Raw genomic sequence first — 22,780 nt, forward strand, 5'->3', positions numbered from 1 at the left:
TTTGCTCTGTAAATTCAAGTGCTGCTTTATTTACTTATTTAGAACAATTTCCATATGGTGACATACCTTTAAAGAAACTCATGACTCAGAAATACTTGTTGATGTAGTCAAACAACGTCTATTGACATGAGTCACTGAAGTTAAATAAATGTCATTAAAAATGAGACAAAACAAAAGGCAAATATATATATATCTCCAGCAGAATGATAGTGATCATCACCATTTGATCAATCTTCCCTGTGAGTTATATCTGCAAGTTACTTTGAGGTAGCGCTAGAAAGAAGCTGTTGGTCCAAGAGCATTCCTGCAAAAAGAAACATTCACGGCTTAAGTACCATTTAACCTTACACTTTTCAGTCTTCACGGGTTTTTAGCCTATTTCTTTTTCCCTGTTCACTGACTGCAAGATCATTAGCCCCTCAAACCATGGTACTAAAGCTCTTCTGTTCAGATAAGTGGAAAACAAAAACATTACTCTTCAAGAAAGAAGTGGGTTTCAGGTAAAGGCACTATCTATCAGAGCTAGGTACAATGAAGAGGTTATAAAACCAGTACTAGATATTCTTCAAAAAACCCCTTCATCAGACTTAAAAAACCCCACAACATTTCAGCTGGGTAAAACAGACAAAACACAACCAAAGTGAAATAGCATGGTGTGGAAAACATTGCTCCCAATACTTTTTAAATGTTTCTACTGCAATCAGCTCTTTGTAGAACCGAGAGCAGGCATCTGCATGATGGATGTGTTCAGGTCTTTGTGTAAGCTCACTAATGCAGGCAGTAGTTGGACCAGTGCTGGAAGTTTCCTCAGTTAAAAGTCTCAGCAATGAACGCCAGTACATCTGATGCGCTCACTTTTTCCCAAAATTTGTGCTTATGTCAATACAGAAAAGTTTTTTTGGTGTGCCTTTACAGTAAAGAATGTGTGCTGCACACAGTATCTTGATCCCATAGATGAACTCCTAACTGGTAAGCAGTATAGACTAGAAAGGCTCAGGAGACAGAAAACAGAGAGGTATTTAAAAGAGTAACACAAGGCTGCAACCAGCAGACTCCCTTCTTTACCTCACTTTTCTTGTGTGCTGACTAAAGAAAATCTATTCCCCAACATTTCTCAGGTTTGCAGAACTAATGGCCCAAACAACCTCTTTCACTGATTTCATAAACAGTATTTTCACTATACAGACACTTTACAGGCTAGAACAGAAGATGCATGTCTGACAACAGTCTCTAATGCCGAGTGTGGAGACTTTGCTAACATGTAAAATCTGCACAGATATGGAGACTACAAAGTCTGAGGTTTATGAGCTGTGGTGATACAGTGCTGATCTAAGGGAAATCATACAACTACAACTACATGGCCTCCTCATTACATAATGCACAAATGGATCAACCTTGCAAAAGCTAAACATCGACGGATACTCCACATGACTTCTACCAAGCCAACACGCACCCTTAGCATCTGGTAACACAATGAAAGGTTTCCACAAATTACTTGCTGAAGCTTAAGTATGGTGTTAAGGTAACACTATGCAAAACAGGATATGCACTTCAAAGCAGGAAGCTTCAAGGTCTGTGCCTGGGTTATAATCTTCCATCTTATGATGACAGTGCTTGCTAGATACAAAATCCTTTGCCTAGCAACTGGTTTGTACTACCAAGCTCAGGTACCACATCTGTGCACTACAACTGAAACGACATCAAATCCAGCATGGTTTTGAAGGTTTAACATCTCCACATCCAAATTCAAGGGGCCGATCTTGAGTTTCCTCCCTTCTGCAATCCTGTGAAGCACTTCTATGCAGGCACACAATCCCTTTCCCATCTAGACTCTTTGCTTCATTTATTCCACTTTCTGTCACATTCCCATTAATAATCTCCCTAGTATGACCCTCCAAAGACTGACCAGTTCACACTGGGGAAACATTCACCTACAAAATGCCAGTTTTCAGCCACTTTGCAACTAGTTCTTCCCAAAGCAGGGAAACAATTTCTAAGACTGTGGTAGTAATCTCCCTGCCTAAATGAGGGGGGGTTGTTTTCTGTCCTTCTACATACACAATGATCAAAATCCAGGAAGAATGAAGTTCCTATATTACACCAAAAGACCTTTCATGGGGGCTGGACTTAAAAAAATCCCAGTTGAAATTAAACTGCAAAAAGAGGGAGATTCTAGTGAGCAGGTAGAAGGGACCTGCCATGCCAAGTCATCACTCTGCAATGCAGTACTTGTTTCACATTTAAGAACAGCATATAGGTTATGACAACCACTTTAATGTAATTAAGTCATTAAAGAAAAAAAAAATTGCCATTCTAGCAATTATGGTTTAGGCTGCCCCCAAAATACACAGGGCAGTACCAAAATGCCTTGAGTAGCTTTAGAACCTTTCACATATATTAGCTATAAGATAATTTCTACCTTTTTCTCTTCAAGAAGTATTCTTTTGTTTCCAGCCTGAATTTATTTTATTATGTACATTAAGTACCAACAGGAGCTTAAGCTGTCCCTATGACTAGAAAATACTTTATATCCTTTCAGATAAGAACAGGTTAGAGGAAGCCACCTCAGAAGTTGCTAACTTAAAGCAGAACTTTCTTCATTGCCACCTCCCCTAATCTCTTGACTTGAACACTGAGAACTGTCATCCTACTAAAATATTATAAATCTCTTCACTATGAAACATCTCAGCATGAAGACTGAACAAATAACAGAGGATTCTGGGGTACTGTAATTCCTGATGGGTTTTTCTACCTCCTTTTAAACCACAGGGGTTTTTTTCTCCAAAGATTTTATGTGTAAGAACAGATATTATATTACAGCAGTTTCTTTGCTGTAAAGGGTCAGATGAGAAGACTAACAAGATGGGCAAAAATCAAATTTCAGTGGGTATCATCCTTAGTCTTTGGAATGCTTGCAGCTACAGCAGCTCAAAGTTTATCCTTCTGTATGTTAAAACTGTTAAAATTAAGAGCTTGAAGGTTGCCTAGGTATCTTGGAAGGAGCTAGTTCTTGCTAGTGGATGATGCCCATACCAAAGACAAGTGAAATACCCCTACTGCCTCCAGCTAAATTCCACAAGCCAGAAGAGAAGGTGTTTCGCATACATAAGTAAAATCCCTTGCTGGCCAGTTTGCAGAAACAAAATTTTATTTACACAGGCAAGTCTATCTTTAGACCCCATTGAACTCTTTACATTTCTAGAATATTTACATGATTTCAAGATGCTCCAAGTGATGAACAAAACAAAAAAAATTACAGAAACTGCCAAAAGCATAGCAAAAAAAAAAAAAAAAAAACCAAAACCCAACAAAACCCAACCTATCATTGTGCTTTAAAACTTATGATCTAGAGTAATGTAGAAGAAATGTACTTTTAGCACCTTGGTCATTACGGTCATGCTATATAAGACACTTAAATAGCAGAAGGGATGTCAGAAGTGACCGTATCCAGAGGTTGCCAGTGACAATTCATGAGGGCATCATAAAGTTCTTCACTTGTCTCCATAAATTGTCTGTTCATTTCATCAACATCCAAGTATAGCTGTGGATCTGAAAAAAAAAGCCTGTTAAGTACAAGTGTCAGAACTTGGGAGACTTGCACACAAAAGCATGAAGTAAATGCCTGATAAAGTGTACTTTAGGTAAATCTAATTATTTTAGTACATCTGAGATGTTTATTCATCTAGAATTTCAACAAAGCTAACAAGTCCAGCTTCATTTGGAATTAATGTAGTCAAACACTAGAACTATACTGGCACAGATGTGGCGATAATTTAAATTTTTGGACACTATTACAGGATGTCTCTCTTAGCAGAATCATTACAAGGATATAGTAACTTGTTCAACAGACCCTTCTGGAAGGAGAATGAAGGCAAAGTTATAAGAAGCCTACTGCAAAGCGTTGTTGACAATGTCCCATTCTACTTGATGCAACAGTCACTGGCTTGTATTGTTAAAGGGCAGAAGTATGGCAAAACTCAAGCTGCAGTGATGGAATTATCATTACCTTCAGTTATTAAGTCATCATTAATTTCAGTCATAGTTGAAGCTTCCTAAAAAAGAAAATTTAATCATAGTCAGTTTCAGAAAGCATCACAAATCCAAAATAATGTTATGCTCCCAAATATTCCCCTCCTTCCACAACTGTAAAATAAGCAGGAGCAGGTGGTGTTTGTTAGGGAAGGGTTTCTTGTGGAGTGTTTGTTGCTTTTTAATGCTTTGGTTGGGCTTTTTAAAGAAAACCACAGTACAGTTCCACTTGAAATGCACTTTGGAAGTTGTAATTGATCAACTGCATGACCTAGATATGATCATCTTACAACAATTCTTTATTTTGCTTTAAGCAAAGTACATCAGAAAAACAGGATGAGCGCAACAGAAAAATTTGCTGTCAGAACTGTTATTTGACATACATGAACAAGTATTACTGCCTAAATTCTAATTCTAGAGATTTACTCAAGAACTTAAATCCAAAATACTGAACATAACCTTCACACTTACATGCCTGCATTATTTCAGTTTTAGGACTCTTTTGCTCTGATTTACACAGTCCATATGACTTATTAGCCATCTTTCATTTTTTTTAATTAACTGTGTAGTATCTTTACCTCAAAAACAGCTGGAGCCATAACAGCATCTCCTAAAGAGCAGTCTCCAACAGTTTGCATGCTATCATAGGGAGTATAGGAGCTGTAGTTGTAGTCAGCATAAGGATCATAATTCCACTGTGAATAGTAGTTCTGATAATCTTGATAATAATCATTATAGTTGTATGACTGGTACCGCTGGAATTCCGCTTTCAGCCTGAAACATGACAAAGTATATATAGTTAAGAGTTTGAGAACAAACTGTAAATCCAGTATTGAAGCTAAACAATTTCCAAATTTATGAGGAAATATTTCTAAATAGTTGCCTAAGTTTAATGTCACAGCACAATACCTCATGTGTATGAGGAGAGCAAATGCTCACCTTCACCAATGCCAAAAGTAATTATTTCTACGGATTAACTCAAGTTACATTTCTCTGTATTCAAACAGAATATCTGTTGGTATCTGTTTAAGCAAGCCACTGATAAAAAAGAATATTCATTAAGATCAGAGACCTATACCAAGCACTGCTGTTTTAAAGACACTTTAAACATTTAATTAGTCCTTCCACCTTTTGCTTTGTTAAAACAAAATCTTGTAATTTCCAGAAACAATAGGGTAAAGTCAGATTATCTGTTTCAGAGGAGCACCTGACACTGCCTGCCTTCACCTTCTCAAGCTTTGGTCCATGAACAGATGCCAAAGGTTAGCTGTCAGGTGAAGTCAGCACTGTCATTATCCAAATGAAGCCAAAGCAGCAGGAAAATGACAAAACTCATTAGTTATGAGGACCGAAGGACCAGGTGATTAGTTTTCACTACTTTCCCTCTCCTGAGCAGGTTTTTCTCAGGGACAAACTTCAAGTAGACTAATGACAAGTATCACTGAACAAGAATAGTCTATTCTAAAACAAGAGATACACCACATGAAAAAATTGGGATAAATTAACTGCACACTCCAAGAAATCCCCTATGCTTAGACATTTCCTCACTGATTACATACAAGCAGACCTCCTGTGCTTGCAGTGTCCAATGCCTCTTCATCCCCACTTTGCTACAGAAAATTCAGATTGGGGCTTTTTGCCAAGAACATAAACTGAAGGAGCTCAGAAATAGTTTCCAACACAAGTGACTTAATGACAAACTACTCTGACAGCTGGATTTTTTGGATGCTGTGAGAGCATAGTACTCAGCCATTCAGAATCAGGTGTAAATTAGTGGTGTGTATTTGAATATCCACATTTTTGCTTCATTACTGTGAAGCTACACATACATTCTAATAAATAGGTATTTTATTGTCTTACTACTGTAGTAAACAAATGACTTCACAATGTCTCAGTCTTCCGCTTCCAACTTCTCTCAAACATCCAACTCTGTAGGAAAGAAAAATCTAAAAATACTGCTGACATGCTTCTGGATAGCAGAAGCAAGGGAAACTTTCTCTGGGACCTCATTTTCACAGCAAGTTAGTCAAAGCAAATCTTGAAGTGCTCTCTTGGGTAAGGCCATTTCTGCTCCAAAGCATGAGGCAACATTAGCAAAATTATCAAGGGAAAAGAAGCAGGAGCTGTTATTTTTAGCCTTCTAACAGAACACACAAGCTAACCTCACGTATACTGAAATTTTTTCATACAAAGTTCTATTTTTATCTGTATTCTGGATGTAAGTTTATCAAACTTAGTATCAAGCCTCTAACTGGATTGTCTTAACTGACTGAGAGAACTGTGCTGGTAGAAAAAAAACCCTCCTAAAACCAATCAACTTTAAATTTCTGACTACCCTAATCACTTCAGAAGCAAAGAGCAGTATCCTAAACAAACTGCTCAAGCAACGTCTCCTTTGGCTTCTTCCCCTTATGTTCGGTATTTTTCCACTGAAGAGTTCCTCTGTCAGCCTAGTTTAGAATCAACAATGTGCTACTTTGTCCTAGGCAAGGGGAAACGCATAAAAGAAAAGCTACCTAGTATAAAAAACACTTCTTGTCCCTTTTACCTTCTTCAGGCCCAAACATGAAATATTTACAATTGCATTCAGCTTCACTACTATAACCATTCAGGCTGCTCACAAGAGCAGCTAAGCCCAAGTTATACAATCTGGCTAGACTTAAGAGTTGGATTTCCCCAGCAATCCTCAAAGAGGTTGATGGATCCAGACAGTCAAAACATAATGCTTCTGTGATTTTGATTTTGCGTCGTGTAGAGCCATTATAGCAAGGGCCACAGTCTTTACAAAGGCAGAGCTAAAAGAATCCGATTATTTAGAATTACTGTATCAATGCACAACTCATTTGTTACCTTTTAGAAATTCCTATGCTCAGCCGGATTCGTTTTCCCCCCAGACCTGGTGCATTCTGGCAGTCTTGCAGTGCCCTCATCTGATCACCTTGCTCACCAAATCTGACAAAGGCATACCCTCTACAATTTTCAAAAGGGAGAAAACAAATTCTAGTATTCATAACAGTTACAAAGCCAATTAATTCAATTTCTGTCTTCATGAAAACAGAAAAGAGTAGCTACTATAGCTCCTATTTCCTAAGCAATCTCTGGCATGTGCACATGCACAGAAGATGCCTTCACAAAATTAAAAACTTGGGCCAGAAGCAAAAAGCCTTGTTGATAGCATTAAGAGGCAACTTGCTGAAAGCAGTGAAACAATATAAGTTAACTGCTATCTGCGTAAGTAACCAGATTCTGTATTTATGCAGTTATACTTACAGCAGTTAATGTATCAGTATTAACTAGTTCCTACTGCTCTATAGCTCTAACATTCTATCTAAATTTGCTCTCTCAGATTTAATTTTTTTTTTAAGTTTCTTAAATTAGTCCATTAGAGCCAGTATTTTCTGAACAGCAAACTCACTCATTCCTGCTTCACACTCTGCCTGGCCAGTGTAACTTCTACTAAGCTTTATTTACTAGTATTAGAAGTTCCATCTCCCAACCCCTTAAGGTTTGCTAGGCCTTACTTCTCTTCCACACATAAAAAGGGAATTATTTTGTCCTCAGTACTGCACACAACTAAGTGGACAGACTGCTGTAGGTAAGCACAGATGTCCATGCAGAGCTCTCCCTTCTTGCACTATCTTAACTGTTTTCATGCAGATATGCATTTGGCTGAATTGAAGCTTAACATATTAACAGCTAAAACTAACCATAACATTTTAGAACCACAAGAATCTATTGTTAAAAAATAATGCCAGAGACTAATCTCTCTTCCTGCTTCTGAAGAAAATTCAAAACCAGTTCTTCTATACTACTTATGGCAACAAACATTGACAGCATTAACACATTTTCACAGGCATTACCTGGAATATCCCAGCAGGTCTGTTGCTATTTTGCAGTCGATACATGAAGGGTACCTCTTTAGGAAATAGTCATAGAGCTGAAAATCATCTACTTCTGGAGTCAGCTCCCCAACAAATATTGAATAATCCGGTCTTGAAAAAGATAAGAGAAACCCCATTAACTTGGAGAATAACTGTTAATTTCAGTATTAAAGTCTCTAATATACAAGCAAGTAGTTATTACTGGACAAATGAGACAAAATATGAAGAGAGGATTAACTGCAAAACTCTACTGAGCAGTACAGAACTGCAATGCCATCACTCCAGCAAGTTCTCAATTTCTGAGTCCATTCTACTACTTTTGCAAACATTTCAACAAAGACAACAAATTAAATTACACAAATTAAAACAAATTTATTAGAGAATGTTTTTTAGAAGTTTGTTTTAGAAACTATTATTTGTTGTCTGATGGGCAGGACACCCAAAAATACCAAGAAAAAGTATTAAGTTAAGTCAGAATTCAAATAGAACTAAGACTATTTTGACACCACATCTCAAGCAATCATGAGAGAGAAAAATGAGGAGAAAATCTTCATTATTCAAATGGCAATTCAATTCCACAAACAATACTTAGTGCACAGGCAGCAGGTGTGACATTACAGGATTTTTAAAATAATTGATAGCATTTGCTAGTCATTAGCAATTTGAACAGATAAAAGGATCAGAGGTGCTCCTTTCTAAAGGTCTTTACCTGGTTGTGTTAGTACTACTTGGAACGAACTCTATTCTTCCTGGTTTTATTTTGTTCTTTTTCTTCCGTTTCTTCTGTGGTGTTCTCCACCAGCTGTAGGCCTGGAGACATTCTCTTTTTTTTGCCATCAAGTCCTGTAGGGAGAAAAAACATTGCCTTTATAGTATTTAGCCTCATTTACATTCCTCCCTCCCACTCCCCATCACCACAGGTGATTTCCCCATATTCACCTTGCCCTTGAAAGAAGCCTGGGGTCCCATTTCTCCCTCCGCCTCCCATGAGGGAAAGCAGCCTCTGGGGAAAACGCCTGGCAAAAATAACAGAGCCAAAGGATTGTATGAACAGCCATATTCCCCTGACTTGTCAAGCTGGCTAAAGGATTGACAGCTTCCTCTGGGAACTAGGGACAAACCAGATAGCCCTTTGATGCCGGCCAATCCTAAATGTTAATTAGCTTCAGGACTGGACTGTGTTCCACTTGAGCTCCAGGATGCAAAAACCCCTGCCGCAGCACGATCTTCACGATGAAGAGGCAGGGAAATTGTCACTCTTGCCTAGAAGGGATCTCCGCTGTCCCTAACTCTCCTCACCTAGGAATTCTTCTTCTGTGAGATGCTTCTCCTCGCTACCCAGCAGTGAGCCACTCTCCCAGGCCAGGAACAAGAGGCCAATTAAGGGAATTTAAGGAGAAGGCAGACCAGGAACAGGCACTAGCTTGGCTGAGGGAAAACTTGAACCCAGACACAAGGCCAGGAAGAAAGAGGCATAAAAAGTGCCTCTCAGGGAAGAAAAAAAAAATTGAAAAAATAAAAAAAACAAAAACAACTTAAAAAAACCCTAAAAATAAAAAAAATAAACCCCCAAAAGCCACAGTTCAAAAAGGAAGTGAGTGGGGCAACTATGCAAAAGAGGAATGGAAATAGCCTTATTAACACCAGATGTCTCCCTCAATTAAGATTCTGAAGAACAAGGACTTCCAAAAATAAGAATGATGTTCCACACCATTTACTTACGCAGGCTTTAATGTTCTTCCTCTATAACATCTCCATGTGTATCTTACACAGAGAGTGTTATGCACAAGGTCCTTCAGAAGAACCCATGCTCAAATAATGCAAACTGCAAAACTTAATTGAATGCCCCCCAACCTGCTTGAGTTGACACAATTAAGTGTCCTGAGGACAGCCACCGATTACCACGTTGCTGGAAGAAATCATAGGACTAAAAGATAACCCAACTCAGAGCAAGCTAGCTATGTCAGCTTTACATTTATTAGGAATTCTGAGTATGGTTCTGGAATCCATTTAGGCACTGCAAGCCTGTATTTCTGACTAAATGATCTTACCTGGCTTGCCATGGTTCAAACTGTCTTCTGTCTTTCTCGATCAGTATAACTGCACAGGTTCAATTTATTACACTCCTTCAGCTGAAAAAAGTGTGGGGGGAAAAAGGAGGATGAAGGATTTTATTCTTAATATTAATTACTTCCAAATACATTTACCTCACTATATGCCTTCATGTTATTAATTCAAAACTTTAAAAATTAAGTTTTGACTTGTCACTACTAGAACAAGGAAGATAAAAAGGATATATAGCCAATAGGATTATGATTAGATGTAATCTTCAGTCCTAAACTGTAACAGACCACAAAGGTTTCCCTTGTCCAAAGCACCAGAAAATTACAGAGATCTTTTAAGTCACATACACCTTACCCTTAATTCTGAAATACCTACATATAATAACCCAGTAATCCCAAAGATTCTAGAAGACTTAAAAACAAGGCAAAATATACAGGCCTCAGTATGCTTTGCACAACTTCCCCGGTTTCTTCCCCTTTTAGCCAAACTTGAATTTACTGGTACCACAAACTATGCAGCTGAAAACAAGCAGTGGTACTTCCTATGTGCTAAAGAATATGAGAAATAAAACCAGGATGAGGGCACAGTACAAGCAAACATGATCTTTTGCTGAACCTTTTCTCCTCCCTCTCTCTCACCTCCTCCACATACACATTTCACTCATTACCATTAAAACTAAAACCAACAAATAACATTTTACTGCCATCACTAAACCAGTGGACCCACTTTCCTGAAGAGCTATGTATCTTCACTAATCCCAATATCCTTTATTTAGGCTTTCTCCCCAGTCATCCAACAAATATAAATCAGTGCAAATCTCAAATTTCATTTGCAAAATATTCTGCATTTACTTTCACACACAGGCTGATTCACCCCTACCAATTTTTTCCATCTGGTTTAACTCCTGTGCAGATACTTAACTGCTGAAGTTTTAGTTCCCATTTCCATGCAAGAATTTATGTAATGTTTTACGTTTTGACTGATTAAATCCACAGGCACATAATGCAATAAAACACAGAACATCTACAATGCCTTAAAGGCTTGCCTGCAGAGTGGAGCAGTTCAGAGCACTCTGAACATGGATTAGACTAACTTGACATAGGATAGCCACAAACCATAATTAGAACATCCATACATGGTGCCATTCAGAATTACCAGACTCCATCTCCACAGCCACTGTAAAGCCAGGAAAAGAGTCAAGTACAAACAAGCCCTAAAAATACAGGCCTAAATACTAGTAAGGTTAGTGTATGCTAAAGTGAGCACATGCTACCAAACTAATTGTGTTCCTTAAAGAATTATCAGCAGCAACTTCTTTCTGTTAAGGGCGATCATTATTAATGCAAATATCCACATAAAAATGTTCCTCTAACAGTTTTTAATAAAAGTAACCATAAACTCCTCCATGCTCACAACACTGAAATACTGATTTTCGAGTTCACAGCTGTGCAGTAATGTTTTTTAAACTTACCACTTTTCACTCGTGCAGACCTAATGGAAGATGGCAGCACGACAGAGCACTCTTGTTACAAGAGGCTATCAGGAGGCAAGTGATGAAAATGCTTCTCAGTTGGTTATCACCAACTTTTATGCAGAACCGGTTTTGTACACTTCCTTGTCCGATGGTGACCTTTTCACTAGAAAACGGAAACATTTTAAAAGCAGTTAGAACAGCATGTATTATTATACCACGGTTTTCTATATTTGTTTTAACTATATCTACAGTCACAGCTAGCTTTCATTTAAGCAGTGAGGCAGCTTCAACCTCCAGAATTCAAACACCTCCTTAACTAGATTACACACACATCATAACAGTTTTTTATCTTATTCTACTTTTTGCGTTATTGCGTTCATATGGGTAAAAAGTGGGCGAAGCTGTTCAGGGCCTGAATCGCAAACACCGCTCACCCAGGCAGCGCGCAATTTCTCCCCCTCTTCCTTCCGCACTAATTTCGCTCACACGAGGCGCTGGGTCAGGGTACGGGGATAAGGGAGCCTCCCCGAGCTCTTGGGGCCGGCGCGGTGGCCTGGGCCGAGCCCAGGCCTGAGCCGTGACGCATTTCTCTAACCGAGCCACTCGGCACGACGGGAAGAGCCCGACCACAAGTGCGCCCCGCCCGGCCGCGGCCCTCCACGAGCGGCCACACTGGCGCCGGGGCCGCGCTTCCCGCCTATTGTACTACGCGATAAGAAATTAAGTAATATAAAAATATCAAACGACCCAACGAAATAATAATAAAAGCCGGTGGGGCCTGCGGCTGGGGAGGGGCTGGTTCTCTGGTGCCTCGGCCCAAGCACCGCCGGGGCCTACTCGCCCCGCGCGCCCTGAGGGAGGCGGGGGCCCCACAGCCCCAGGGAAGGGATAGGCCCCAACAGCCCATCCCACCCCGCCTCGTTCCCAAAATATCGGTTCGCGCCCCTTTTCCCAGCTAGCAGCTCCGATCCCCGCTCCCCTCCCTCGCGATCCCGGCACTAACGCCTCTCGTTCTCTCCGCCGCCATCACCGCCAGCGCCGCTTCCGCCCCGCGAGGCCCCCCCTGCGCGGGCTGCCCCGCGCGCAGCCTGACCCCTGCCCGCTACCTCCGGCGCGTCCCGCTCCGCGGCGGCTCCCACAGGATCCTCCTCACCCGCTCGCAGGGAGCGAGCGCTGCCGGACGCCACGCGCGGGGCCGGCGCGGAGCGGCGCAGGCAGCGCGGCGGACGGGCGGGCGGCGGAAGAACCGTGCGGAGCCCCGGGGCGGCGCCGTGCGGTGGCGGATGGAGCTGGTGGCGGGGTGCTACGAGCAGGTGCTGCTGGGGTTCGCCGCGCGGCCCGGCCAGGTAACGGGAATTGGGGGAGGGAAGAAGCAAAGAATCACTGAACGGGCTGGGTTGGAAGGGACCTCAGAGGCCATCTCTTCCAACCCCCTGCCATGAGCAGAGCCTTCTTCCACGAGACCAGCATGTTCAGAGCCCCAGCCAGCCCGGTCTCGAACGCCTCCCGGGAAGTGTGTGGGGGAAATGCCCCGCCCGCCCCTCTGGAAGCGCGCCCCGGCACTCACCGTCTCGCCCGTCCGCAGCCGCGGTTCCGGGCGCTGCCGGGGCTCTTAAAGCGCGTTGCGGGGGCGGGGCGGGCTCTCCCGCGGCCGCTGCCGCCAGGCTCGGCCCCCTCGCTGCCCCGCAGCGCTCCCGGGAGTGGCGGAGCCTCCGGGCTGCGGACAGCCACGTGGGTGCGGGCGCCGCGGTGCGAGGGCGCTCCTCCCGAGGCGGCGCGGAGGATGGAGGGGACGTGGGCTGGAGGCTGGGGCCAGGTGGAAGGCGTGTCTGCCCTGATGGAAAACGAGAGAATCCGCCTTTCTGCCTTTGGGATTTATCTCTGTGCCGATACAGCTTCGTATAAACACAGCCCTGATTACAAGGGGCGGTTTGCACGCTTAAATCCTTTGGACTAATCTCCTAACAGCACATTAACTCAGTAAGATCCCATTAGACTTGCAGCTAAGTATAATTCCCGCCCCACCCCCGTCCTCGAGGTGTGGTGAGGTCACACCTCGAGTGCTGTGTTCAGCTCTGGGCCCCTCAATTCAAAAAAGACATTGAGATGTTGGAGCAGGTCCAGAGAAAGACAGTAGAGCTGCTGAAGGGTCTGGAGCACAAGTCCAGTGAGGAGTGACTGAGGGAGCTGGAGGGGTTTAGCCTGGAGAAAAGGAGGCTCGGGTGGAACCTTATCATTCTCTAAAACTGCCCGAAAGGAGGGTGTAGCCAGGTGAGGGCTGGCCTCTTCTCCTAGGCAATCAGTGACAGGGCAATTGCCTCACATTGTGCCAGCGACGTTTAGGTTGGGCATTAGAAAGAATTTCTTCACAGAATGGATGATTAAACATTGGAATGGGCCACCCACGGAGGTGGTGAGGTCACCATCCCTGGAGGTGTTTAAGGAAAGACTGGACGAGGCACTCAGTGCCATGGTCTGGTTGACAAGGTGACAGGGTTCAGTCATGGATTGGACGTGATGATCCCAGCAGCTTTTTCCAACCTATTTGATTCTGTGATTCTGATTTTTACACATGTACTTCTTCAGCTTTTGCTTTTAAAAAATAAAATTACAGGACAATGAAATGGAAGATTTCTATGGTAAACTTGAGAAAGACCTGTTTGTTTTGCATTTCATTTACAGTCCTGGACAGTCGTCCCTGATTTTACACATCATGCCCATTCTGCCTCATTGTCAGCTGTAGCAGTGAATAAGAGATTTGTGGTCACTGGGAGCAGAGATGAGACAATCCAAATCTATGACATGAAAAAGAAGATAGAACATGGGGCTCTGCTACAGCACAATGGTAAGGGAGCATTTCTTTGTAAAAAACAGAAATGATGAAAAATTGTAGCTGAAAAACTGGCTCTTGCCAGAAGAAAACTGATTTTTTTTCTAGTAAGACTGTAGTAGTGGTAGTGTTACAGTCATAATGGTGTGATGATACAAAAAGGTAAGCTTTTGAGCATAAAAGTTAAAAAAAATATTTTGGTATTAGCTTACAAATATTGCTGCTGCTTTAAATTATTTGTAGTTTTAACTGGTTAAGGAGTCATGACCCACAAATGGCTTATGTGCCATTTTTCTTCTATGGGGACGGTTTATCTATCTGCTTACTTCCAATTACTGTCTTTCCCAGTGTTCTTGCCTGTCACAAATGTACAAGAGCCACACAAAAGAGAGCGTTTGTGTGTGGGAGCAGGCTGCTGCTGCAAGAGAGTTAACCTGGTACATTTCCCACTGCTGCCTGAATTACAACTGCAAAGTACATGATAGAGTCACAGAACAGTTTGGGCTGGAGAGGATCTTTTAAAGATACTGTAGTCCAACCCCACTGCAGTGAGCAGGGACACCGGCAACCAGATCAGGTTACGCAGAGCCCCCTCCAATTTGGCCTTGAATGTTTCCAGGGACAGAGTATCAACCACATGTCTGGGCAACTGTTCCAGTGTAGGCTGCTGTCTTTGTAAACACACTTCTTCCTTATATCTAATCTAAATTGTCCCTCTTTTTGTCTAAAACCATTCCCCCTTGTCCTGTCACAACAGGCCCTGCTAAAAGGTTTGTCCCAATCTTTCTTGTAAGCCACCTTCAAGTACTGGAATACAATAAGGTCTCCCTGCAGTCTCCTCCCAGCTGAACAATTCCAATTCTTTCAGCCTTTCCTCACAGGAGAGGTGTTCCATCTCTCTGGTCATCTTCATGGTCCTTCTCTGGACTTCCTTCAACAGGTCCACATCATTCTTATGCTGGGGTCCTGTTGGAGCTGGTGGCAGTGTTCCAGGTGGGGTCTCAGAAGAGCAGAGCAGAGGGCCAGAGTCCCCTTCCTTTACCTACTGCCCCCACTGCCTTTGTTGCAGCCCAGGACACATCTGGCTTTTTGCGCTGCAAGCACACACTGCTGGCTCGTGTCCAGCCTCTCATCCCTCACCAAGCCTAAATCCCTCTTGGCAGAGCTGCCCTAATCTGTCCATCCCCAGCCTGTCCTGATACCGGCTTGCACTGTGCTTTGTGGAGCTTTGAGGTTCCCGTGGCCCACTACTTGAACTTGTTCACATCCCTCTGGATGACATCCCACCCCTCACCACTCACACACCTTGGTGTCATCTGCAAACCTGCTGAGGGTGCACCCTTTGTCTATATCATTGGTACTATCGTCTGTTAATGGCTGTCCACATAAATGTTTGGGTCATTTATAGCTCAGTATTGATTAACCAAAAAGATCCAGGAGCTAGACTGAGCATGGTAGCTGCATTTAACTCATGTATGATACGTCTGGTGATTATGGGGAAGCAGCATGGGCAGTAAATTCAGCTGTGTGTCAGGAGCAGGGCTTTGACACTGCTTTGACACTGGCACTGGGAGCATTCCTATCACTGGTAGAAGCTCTCTGCCAGAGAGTTTGAGTACTGCTGTGACAGAGAACAGACCAGATGAAGTTCAGACGTGTGTGGATAAAGGGTGCCTGGTAGAGCATATCAGACTATTGAATATAGCAAGAAAGTTTGAGGGTTTTTTGAAGAAATACTTCAGAAAAATTTAGATTTTCCCAAGGTTAGGGTAGTAGCTGGCATGCCTTGATGGAAGAAGCTTTTCTGTTAAGTTGTACATTCTCTGTTAATTTGTACAGTAACTGTTCAATGTGTGCAACATTGTTAATTGTATTTTTAGGCACGGTAACTTGTTTGGAGTTCTATGGGACTGCACATCTACTGAGTGGAGCTGAGGATGGACTCATTTGTATCTGGAACACAAAGAGATGGGAATGTCTGAAGTCCATTAAGGCACATAAGTGAGTTTCTTAAATCTTAGTATTCACATACATTTTCATGTCTATTTTCCTTGTAAATAATACATCTGGCTAATGTTTTGTTTTTATCAGGGGACATGTGACATCTCTTTCTATTCATCCTTCTGGGAAATTAGCTTTGTCAGTTGGAACAGATAAAACATTAAGGTGAGTCAAAACTGATGAAGGAGTATTGAGAATCATAATTCAGTAACTCTTACTAAGGTGGTGTAAGCAGCAATTCCATGCTGGGACTAGGCCATGCAACACTGATAAAACATATTCTTTATCAAATGGTTCAAAGATCCATTTGAAGTTCTAAGTGCCAGCTGTTCTTCCTTCTTGTAAGCTCTGACTCTACACAAGTCACTTGTAGATACTTAAATATGTTTGCGTTTTGGAACACCATTTGCTTAAACTTTTGAAAACTGCCAGGTTTTGTTTAGTGTGATTTTTCACTTGGAGAGTTTCCATGTTGCTGTAAATACCTGTTTTAAACACATGAAATGCTATTTTAACAGCACAAATTGCTATTGGCCTCCTTTTGGGCTCAGTATTGCAAATGGTGGTTTAGAAAATAAATAACACATGTTCAACATTATAGCTTGCAAGCAATGTATTAACTCATCGTTTTCTCTTGCATTAAGAAGGCAGAAAAATGCATAGAGAGGCTTAAAAGCTTCCTTTGGGTGCCTCATGTCAGCAGATTGGATTTCAGTTTCACTGTGCTTTTTTTAACCAGAGTGCGCATTACCTGTTGTTGTGTTTCAGAACTTGGAATCTTGTTGAAGGACGATCAGCCTTCATCAAAAACCTGAAGCAAAGTGAGTTTATCCATCTAAATCCACTAATTAAGTGCAATTTGATAGTTTTGTTTTTCATGTAAATAAAAGTTGACAGAATTAATCAAGTCAATTAATTGCAAACTTTCACAATGTCTTTTTTTACATTTGCAGGCAAGCATATGTGAGCTCATGTCCTTAATAATAATCATTTAGCAAACAAAAAGCATAGCACCACTAAAGTAAATCCTTTTTTCTTGAAATTTGAGGTCAGAGCAGTTAAATAAATGTGTGTTAGTTTTTTTTTATTTACATTATTCTGATAATCAGAAATAAACATTTAAGAGCATAGCTGTTTATTCTAGTTTATTTCATTTTTCACTGAATATTTTCTTAGGTCTAGGTAGAAAACAGAGTCTAGCAGATTCAAAGATTCTTACTTTTAGATTCTCTGTATCAATGTGTACAGATGCACACATAATTAAATGGTCCCCTGATGGAGAGAAATATGTGACCGTGATAGCAAACAAAGTGGATATCTACAGACTTGACACAGCTTCAATCACAGGCACCATTACAACAGAGAAGAGGATTTCTTCACTTAGATTTATTACAGTAAGTACAAAAACGAGAGGCATTGGGAAATTAACTGGTTTGAAACGCATGAAATTAATCACACTTGCATTTCTCTTTTCCCATTCCAAGGATTCTGTCCTTGCCATAGCTGGAGATGATGAAATGATTAGGTTCTACAGCTGTGACTCTCAAAAATGCCTATGCGAATTTAAAGCTCATGAAAACAGGTATGCTATATTTGTTTACTATTTAAATATTTATGTCAATGCTGAGTCCTCTCTAAAGTTCAATGGCTTGTAATGTTCAGCATATTTTGCTTTAATTTTAGTATAGAAAGTGAATTTATTTATGTGCTAAACTCCAGACTTGTTTGCTTTTTGTATGAGCACAAGTACTGTGCTGTCCATGCATGTTACAAAAACAATAGGCTACAGAATTAAGAATATTACTGTTCAAAATCTATGAGTGAAAGAGAGTGTGTGTGTGTTTGTTTAACCAGTCTTTACTGAAACTCTTTAGAATGCTTCAAAAAAACAAACCAGTTTTATTCAGTTCAAACAATCGGAGTGTAATCACATATTCTTTGTTTTTGAATACCAAATATTTGTCCAAATGTTGCTTTGAATTCATCAAAATACAAAAACATTAGCAGCAATGTTACTGATGTGTCTAACAGTGTATGCTTTAAAGTCTTAAAGAGTTCTGAATTGAATCCTAATAAGACTAGCAAAAGCAAATGCTCCTAATATAAATGACAGCACTCAAAGCATATCCAAGTTCCAAACTCCTGCCTGTCACTTAGGGGCTTTTTGTTCAAATTGATTTTGTAGACTGTTGCCTATTCATCTTTAATTTCTCTCAGCTTACTGGTCTGAAGTGAACTGCAATGCTATAAAATGTATTCCTTTTCACAGAATAAAAGATATTTATAGTTTTGAAAGAGAAGGACAGCATGTTATTGTTACTGCATCCAGCGACGGTTACATTAAAATGTGGAATCTGGATCTTGATAAGGTTGGTGTATTAGACTGCTTGTTACATTTAAGAAAATTAACAGAGAACCAGAATTGTAGACAGTTCTGTTGTAAGAGTTCATTTTAAATCACTGAGGAAATTTTATGTGAAATGTGGATGTCTTGATCTTCTTCCATGTTATGTTCAGTAGAGATGTATGTCTACACATATATATTTATGCACTTGTATTTTTTTCATCTTTGTATTTTTTTTTAAACAAACTATAAAATCTGATGATATTAAGAGATCTCATCTCCACTTTATGTAAAGTTATGCTTCCCATCAGACCTAGCCAGACTTATGACTATCTAATGAGTTATGTATGTTATGACTATGAAATTAGTTAAGGATTGCTGTGAAATTTTGTAATGTTGATGACTTGCTATTCTTTTTAAAAACACAAAGTCTATGGTTTGGGCAGGGGAAGGTGGTTGTTCATATCAGGGGAGGAACTTACCCTTTGGAAAACTTCAAATACATAAATGTACTGGCTACTTGTATTTTCTGTGTTTTCAAACAGTTCTGAGTAGCACAGTTCAACAAGGAATCATGTCTTATCTTTAAAGTCTATTGCTTTTAAAATCAGAGATAGATTTTTAAAATTTATCGCCTAATTGCAAAGGATGTACTATATTTTATGGTGATTATCTCGGATAGTTTAAATAATTATTTCTCAACATATATACACTTCAAATCTGAATTTGCCGGTTTCTAATTTCACCCACTCTGATTATTTTTATACTTGTTGTACAGAATTGACAGAGTGATCAGACAACTCTTTACCTTTCTGTGTAATACTGTATTTATTTTGACCAAATTCCTTTCCCTTCAGGCAAAGTTTTGCATGACTGTGTGGGCTGCTCGGCCCAGCTCTGAGGGGTAGAATATCCTAATACAGTAGTTTCCAGTGGGTTGCTGCTGTTAACACTGCACATGTGTCTGTGACACTTTATCCCCTGATATCTGTAATAGAATATTTGTGTTCCAAGAGCTGAGTGATACACTTGCCTAACAATGAAAGTGGGCAGTAAGATGCTTTATCACTTCAAATACTTCATTAAAATTAACCAGAAATAAAATAAGTTTAAATAATCTTCTTTTATGTTAATTCTTTCAGATTAAAGATGGGCCATCTTTACTGTGTGAAGTCAATACCAAAGCTAGGCTAACATGTCTTGCAGTATGGCTTGACCAAGCCTCAGAAATGAAAGAAAACTCTGATAAAACTGCAACATCTTCTCAAGGTAAACAGAACTTTGTATGTTGCATTGTTAATGTGACTGTGAAATGGAATACACCAAGTGGGAGGTTTCTGCCATATCCATTGGAAAATGTTCTGGTATTTTGAAGAAGTGGGGATATGATGCTGGCAATCGATACAGATAGACTTACCAATCTGATAGTGTGTCAAGCCTATATGTTTGTTAGAGAACATAAGCCTCTTTTCACTCTTATTAAAGTTTTCTTTCTATTTACTGGAATAACATACTGAGGAAGCCACTGTGAACCTTTTGAGACAGATAAAAAATAAACAGTTGCTAGAACTGCATATCTTGTTTTCCTATAAGCAGAATAAGGCCTGAGGCCACTGTAGCTGGGCAAACTTATGAAGTCTAGCTCAGATTTGTTTTCTGCTGTTGTTTTCCTGCAATCTGTTTACATACTTGATCTTTATATATTTTAATTTCACAGACAAAACTAGCATACATAGCACTTTTGACTGTAAAATAAAAAGCTATTTATAACCTTTTTTTAAAATGAGGTACAAATAAGTCTCTGTGCAATTTAGACTACAAAGACTAGACATAAAGGTCAGTGTGAATAATTCCTTTATTTTTTTCAGAAACAGAAGATGAAAAATCATCAATAGCCAGGATAGACAAAGATTTTTGGACTACTAAAAGGGTTAAAATAGCAAAGAGAAAGAGAAAAATTATTCCTGGGAAACAAAAGCTGGACGCTCCAGTGCAAAAGAAGAAAAAGAAACAGAATAGCTCGGCATGAAGGCAGCTACTTTCTCTCCTGTATAAAAAGTAAATGCTGGTATTGCCCTAGTTTTTATAAGAATGTAAACCCTAACAGGACATGTGCCTCTGACCCAATGTGTTGTTTAAAAATAATTAATGTCCTTGCCATAATAAACTGCCTGATCATTCTGGTAACTTTTCCTTAAGTGAACAAAGCAAAAATAAATTCATAATATGTAATGTTTATATTTTTCTATTAGCAGTAATATACATTTTTTAACTGGCTCTGGAAAAAACCAGCTAAAATAATAAAAATAGCTCAGTCTCAGTTACATTTTGTTTCACTTAAATGCATATTAAATTTTTCATTTTGGTGTTGAAAATGTTACTGTTCATTTGAATCAAGGCATGGTTTGCCTTTGTCCTGCATTTCTTTTCCTACTGTAAGAAAGAACATGTTGAAATCACTTAAAATATGACAATCATATCCCATTCTTATGGAATACTGTAATTTCTAGTTCTTGATGTGGACTTATACATGAACTTTATAAGCACACTGTGTTCATATTTAATATATTTATATTTTTTTAAAATCTTAGCACCCATGGTTCACATGACTGAAACATTTTGTTCAGAATATGACACATAATTTTAGGGGAAGTGTTTATATCAATAAGGTTTTACCCTCCCCCTTCCCACTGTATTTTCTCAAGTCCTTGATCTGAGACATGTTGTTAAAAAATAATTATATAACACTTGAAAATTTTGCTTTGCTGATAAAATGTCACCTATCTCTTTTTGCTTGCACTTAAACAAAAAGTAAATTCCTGACCTTCTCAGTCAGTGGGAACAGGAATTTATCCTAAGCCTTATTACAAATATACAGTGGGAAAAACAAAGTTGAGCTGGAGAGAACAATGTCAAAGAGCTGAAATAAATGTTTGCTTTCTTTATTTTAAGGTGTAAGGTATGTTAAATGTTGTTTTCTGCACTACCGGAGTACCCATTACTACTTCTGTTTTCAAAGAGTAATTGGAATTATACTTTATTCTGATTAACTTCATTCCTCCTTATTTGTGTAGGAAGACAAAAAGTAAAAAAAATCAGAAAAAAAAAAGATTGAGCTAAATCTGGAGACAGGAATGCAGGCTGGTTTAGGGATATGAACCAGGATGTAACTCCAGTTCTATCCTCTGACACTGACACAAAATGAGCATCAATCAGTGCTGTTACAGAATTGTTCTTGTGGCACTAGCAGTATTCTCTTAGAAGGGGTGTCCATATTTATCTTCTGTAACTGTTTTCCTTACTTACAAAATGATCAGAGCCCCTTATTTGGATATTCAAGACACAGTAATTTCACGACTATAAGGCGCACCAGACTATAAGGCGCACTTCCAGCCTCGGGCCAAAATTTTAGTCAAAAGGGTGCGCCTTATAGTTGTGAAATTACTGTAGTTGATTTATGCAAGCTCAGTTTAATTCAACATTAAAGGGATTAAGTTTGAGCTTACACAGCTCATTTAATTGATCATTTAATTTTAATGATACCCTAAATGTGTTCACAAACACATGCAAATAATATAGGACTTCAAATGGTTTGTTGACTTGACAAAGAGGTGCCAAAACAGGTTTTAATTCATAAGGCTTCTACAGTAAATACAAGACTTAAAAAGTACAAGCTTAAATAAGGGAATTGTGTACAGTGATTTCACTTGTAAAGTGTTATTTCTATTTGATAGTGCTTATGTTATTATTATGTCATCATTATGATGCCTAGAGGAGGTGGAACAGAGGCTAGACAGAGTTAAGGGGAATAAAATGGCTATTTATTGAGTACCAGTACCAGTACCAGTACCAGTTGTGGCCCCTGCCTGGATGGCTCCAAGATGGAAACAAAAGAGGGCTTGGTCCCGAGATGCTTACATCTTTATAGATTTTAGTCCATTTGCATGCAGGAGTCAACTGTCCAATTAATAGTCTCAAATAGTGAAGTTTCATCCTCCTTGCTTGCTTGCTTGCCTGCCCTCCTCTTTTCACATTTTTTATGCTTAGGGCCTGAAGTTTGAAGAAATTGTCCTTGAGTCCTTAGCCGTGATAGGATTGTTTTGTCTTCACCACCCAAGCACAACAGAAAAACTTAAGGCATCAATGTCCTTGACAAA

At 39.9% G+C, this 22,780-nt stretch overlaps 2 protein-coding genes across 9 annotated transcripts in view; one reads left to right on the forward strand and one right to left on the reverse strand.

Moving 5' to 3' along the window:
* On the reverse strand, positions 1–13,102 carry C1H6orf52 (chromosome 1 C6orf52 homolog). Of its 8 annotated transcripts, none has more exons than XM_033053215.2 (9): positions 13,016–13,102; positions 11,446–11,611; positions 9,962–10,042; positions 8,620–8,753; positions 7,890–8,021; positions 6,880–6,999; positions 4,608–4,803; positions 4,007–4,052; positions 1–3,549 (listed from the first exon to the last, which is right to left on the reverse strand). In XM_033053215.2, exons 3-9 carry the CDS (start codon positions 9,971–9,973, stop codon positions 3,413–3,415), a joined length of 777 nt encoding a protein of 258 aa, XP_032909106.1. In that variant the 5' UTR covers positions 9,974–10,042; positions 11,446–11,611; positions 13,016–13,102; the 3' UTR covers positions 1–3,412. The 8 variants fall into 8 exon arrangements, with proteins under 8 accessions (XP_032909106.1, XP_032909113.1, XP_032909091.1 ...); XM_033053222.2 differs by lacking the exon at positions 13,016–13,102 and adding an exon at positions 12,555–12,643; XM_033053200.2 differs by lacking the exon at positions 13,016–13,102 and adding an exon at positions 12,452–12,526.
* The window catches only part of PAK1IP1 (PAK1 interacting protein 1), a 17,253-nt gene continuing 7,127 nt past the window's right edge, over positions 12,655–22,780 (forward strand). The window contains exons 1-9 of the mRNA XM_033053159.2: positions 12,655–12,794; positions 14,131–14,293; positions 16,159–16,279; positions 16,370–16,444; positions 17,048–17,100; positions 17,528–17,673; positions 17,764–17,861; positions 18,549–18,648; positions 19,766–19,892. Of these exons, the coding sequence (XP_032909050.1) occupies positions 12,732–12,794; positions 14,131–14,293; positions 16,159–16,279; positions 16,370–16,444; positions 17,048–17,100; positions 17,528–17,673; positions 17,764–17,861; positions 18,549–18,648; positions 19,766–19,892 (946 nt within the window). The 5' untranslated portion in view covers positions 12,655–12,731. The remainder of the gene's footprint in view (positions 12,795–14,130; positions 14,294–16,158; positions 16,280–16,369; positions 16,445–17,047; positions 17,101–17,527; positions 17,674–17,763; positions 17,862–18,548; positions 18,649–19,765; positions 19,893–22,780) is intronic.

Source organism: Catharus ustulatus, chromosome 1 (assembly GCF_009819885.2).
Source record: "Catharus ustulatus isolate bCatUst1 chromosome 1, bCatUst1.pri.v2, whole genome shotgun sequence".
Taxonomy (NCBI): domain Eukaryota; kingdom Metazoa; phylum Chordata; class Aves; order Passeriformes; family Turdidae; genus Catharus; species Catharus ustulatus.

Excerpts from the sequence above, each read along its gene's own strand:
- C1H6orf52 (XM_033053191.1), bottom strand. The coding sequence starts at position 8,879 with ATGGGACCCCAGGCTTCTTTCAAGGGCAAG. Across the intron at positions 8,754-8,849 it reads AGGCTTCTTTCAAGGGCAAG|GACTTGATGGCAAAAAAAAG; the intron begins GTGAATATGGGG and ends TTCTCCCTACAG. Across the intron at positions 3,550-4,006 it reads TGATGACTTAATAACTGAAG|ATCCACAGCTATACTTGGAT; the intron begins GTAATGATAATT and ends TTTTTTTTTCAG.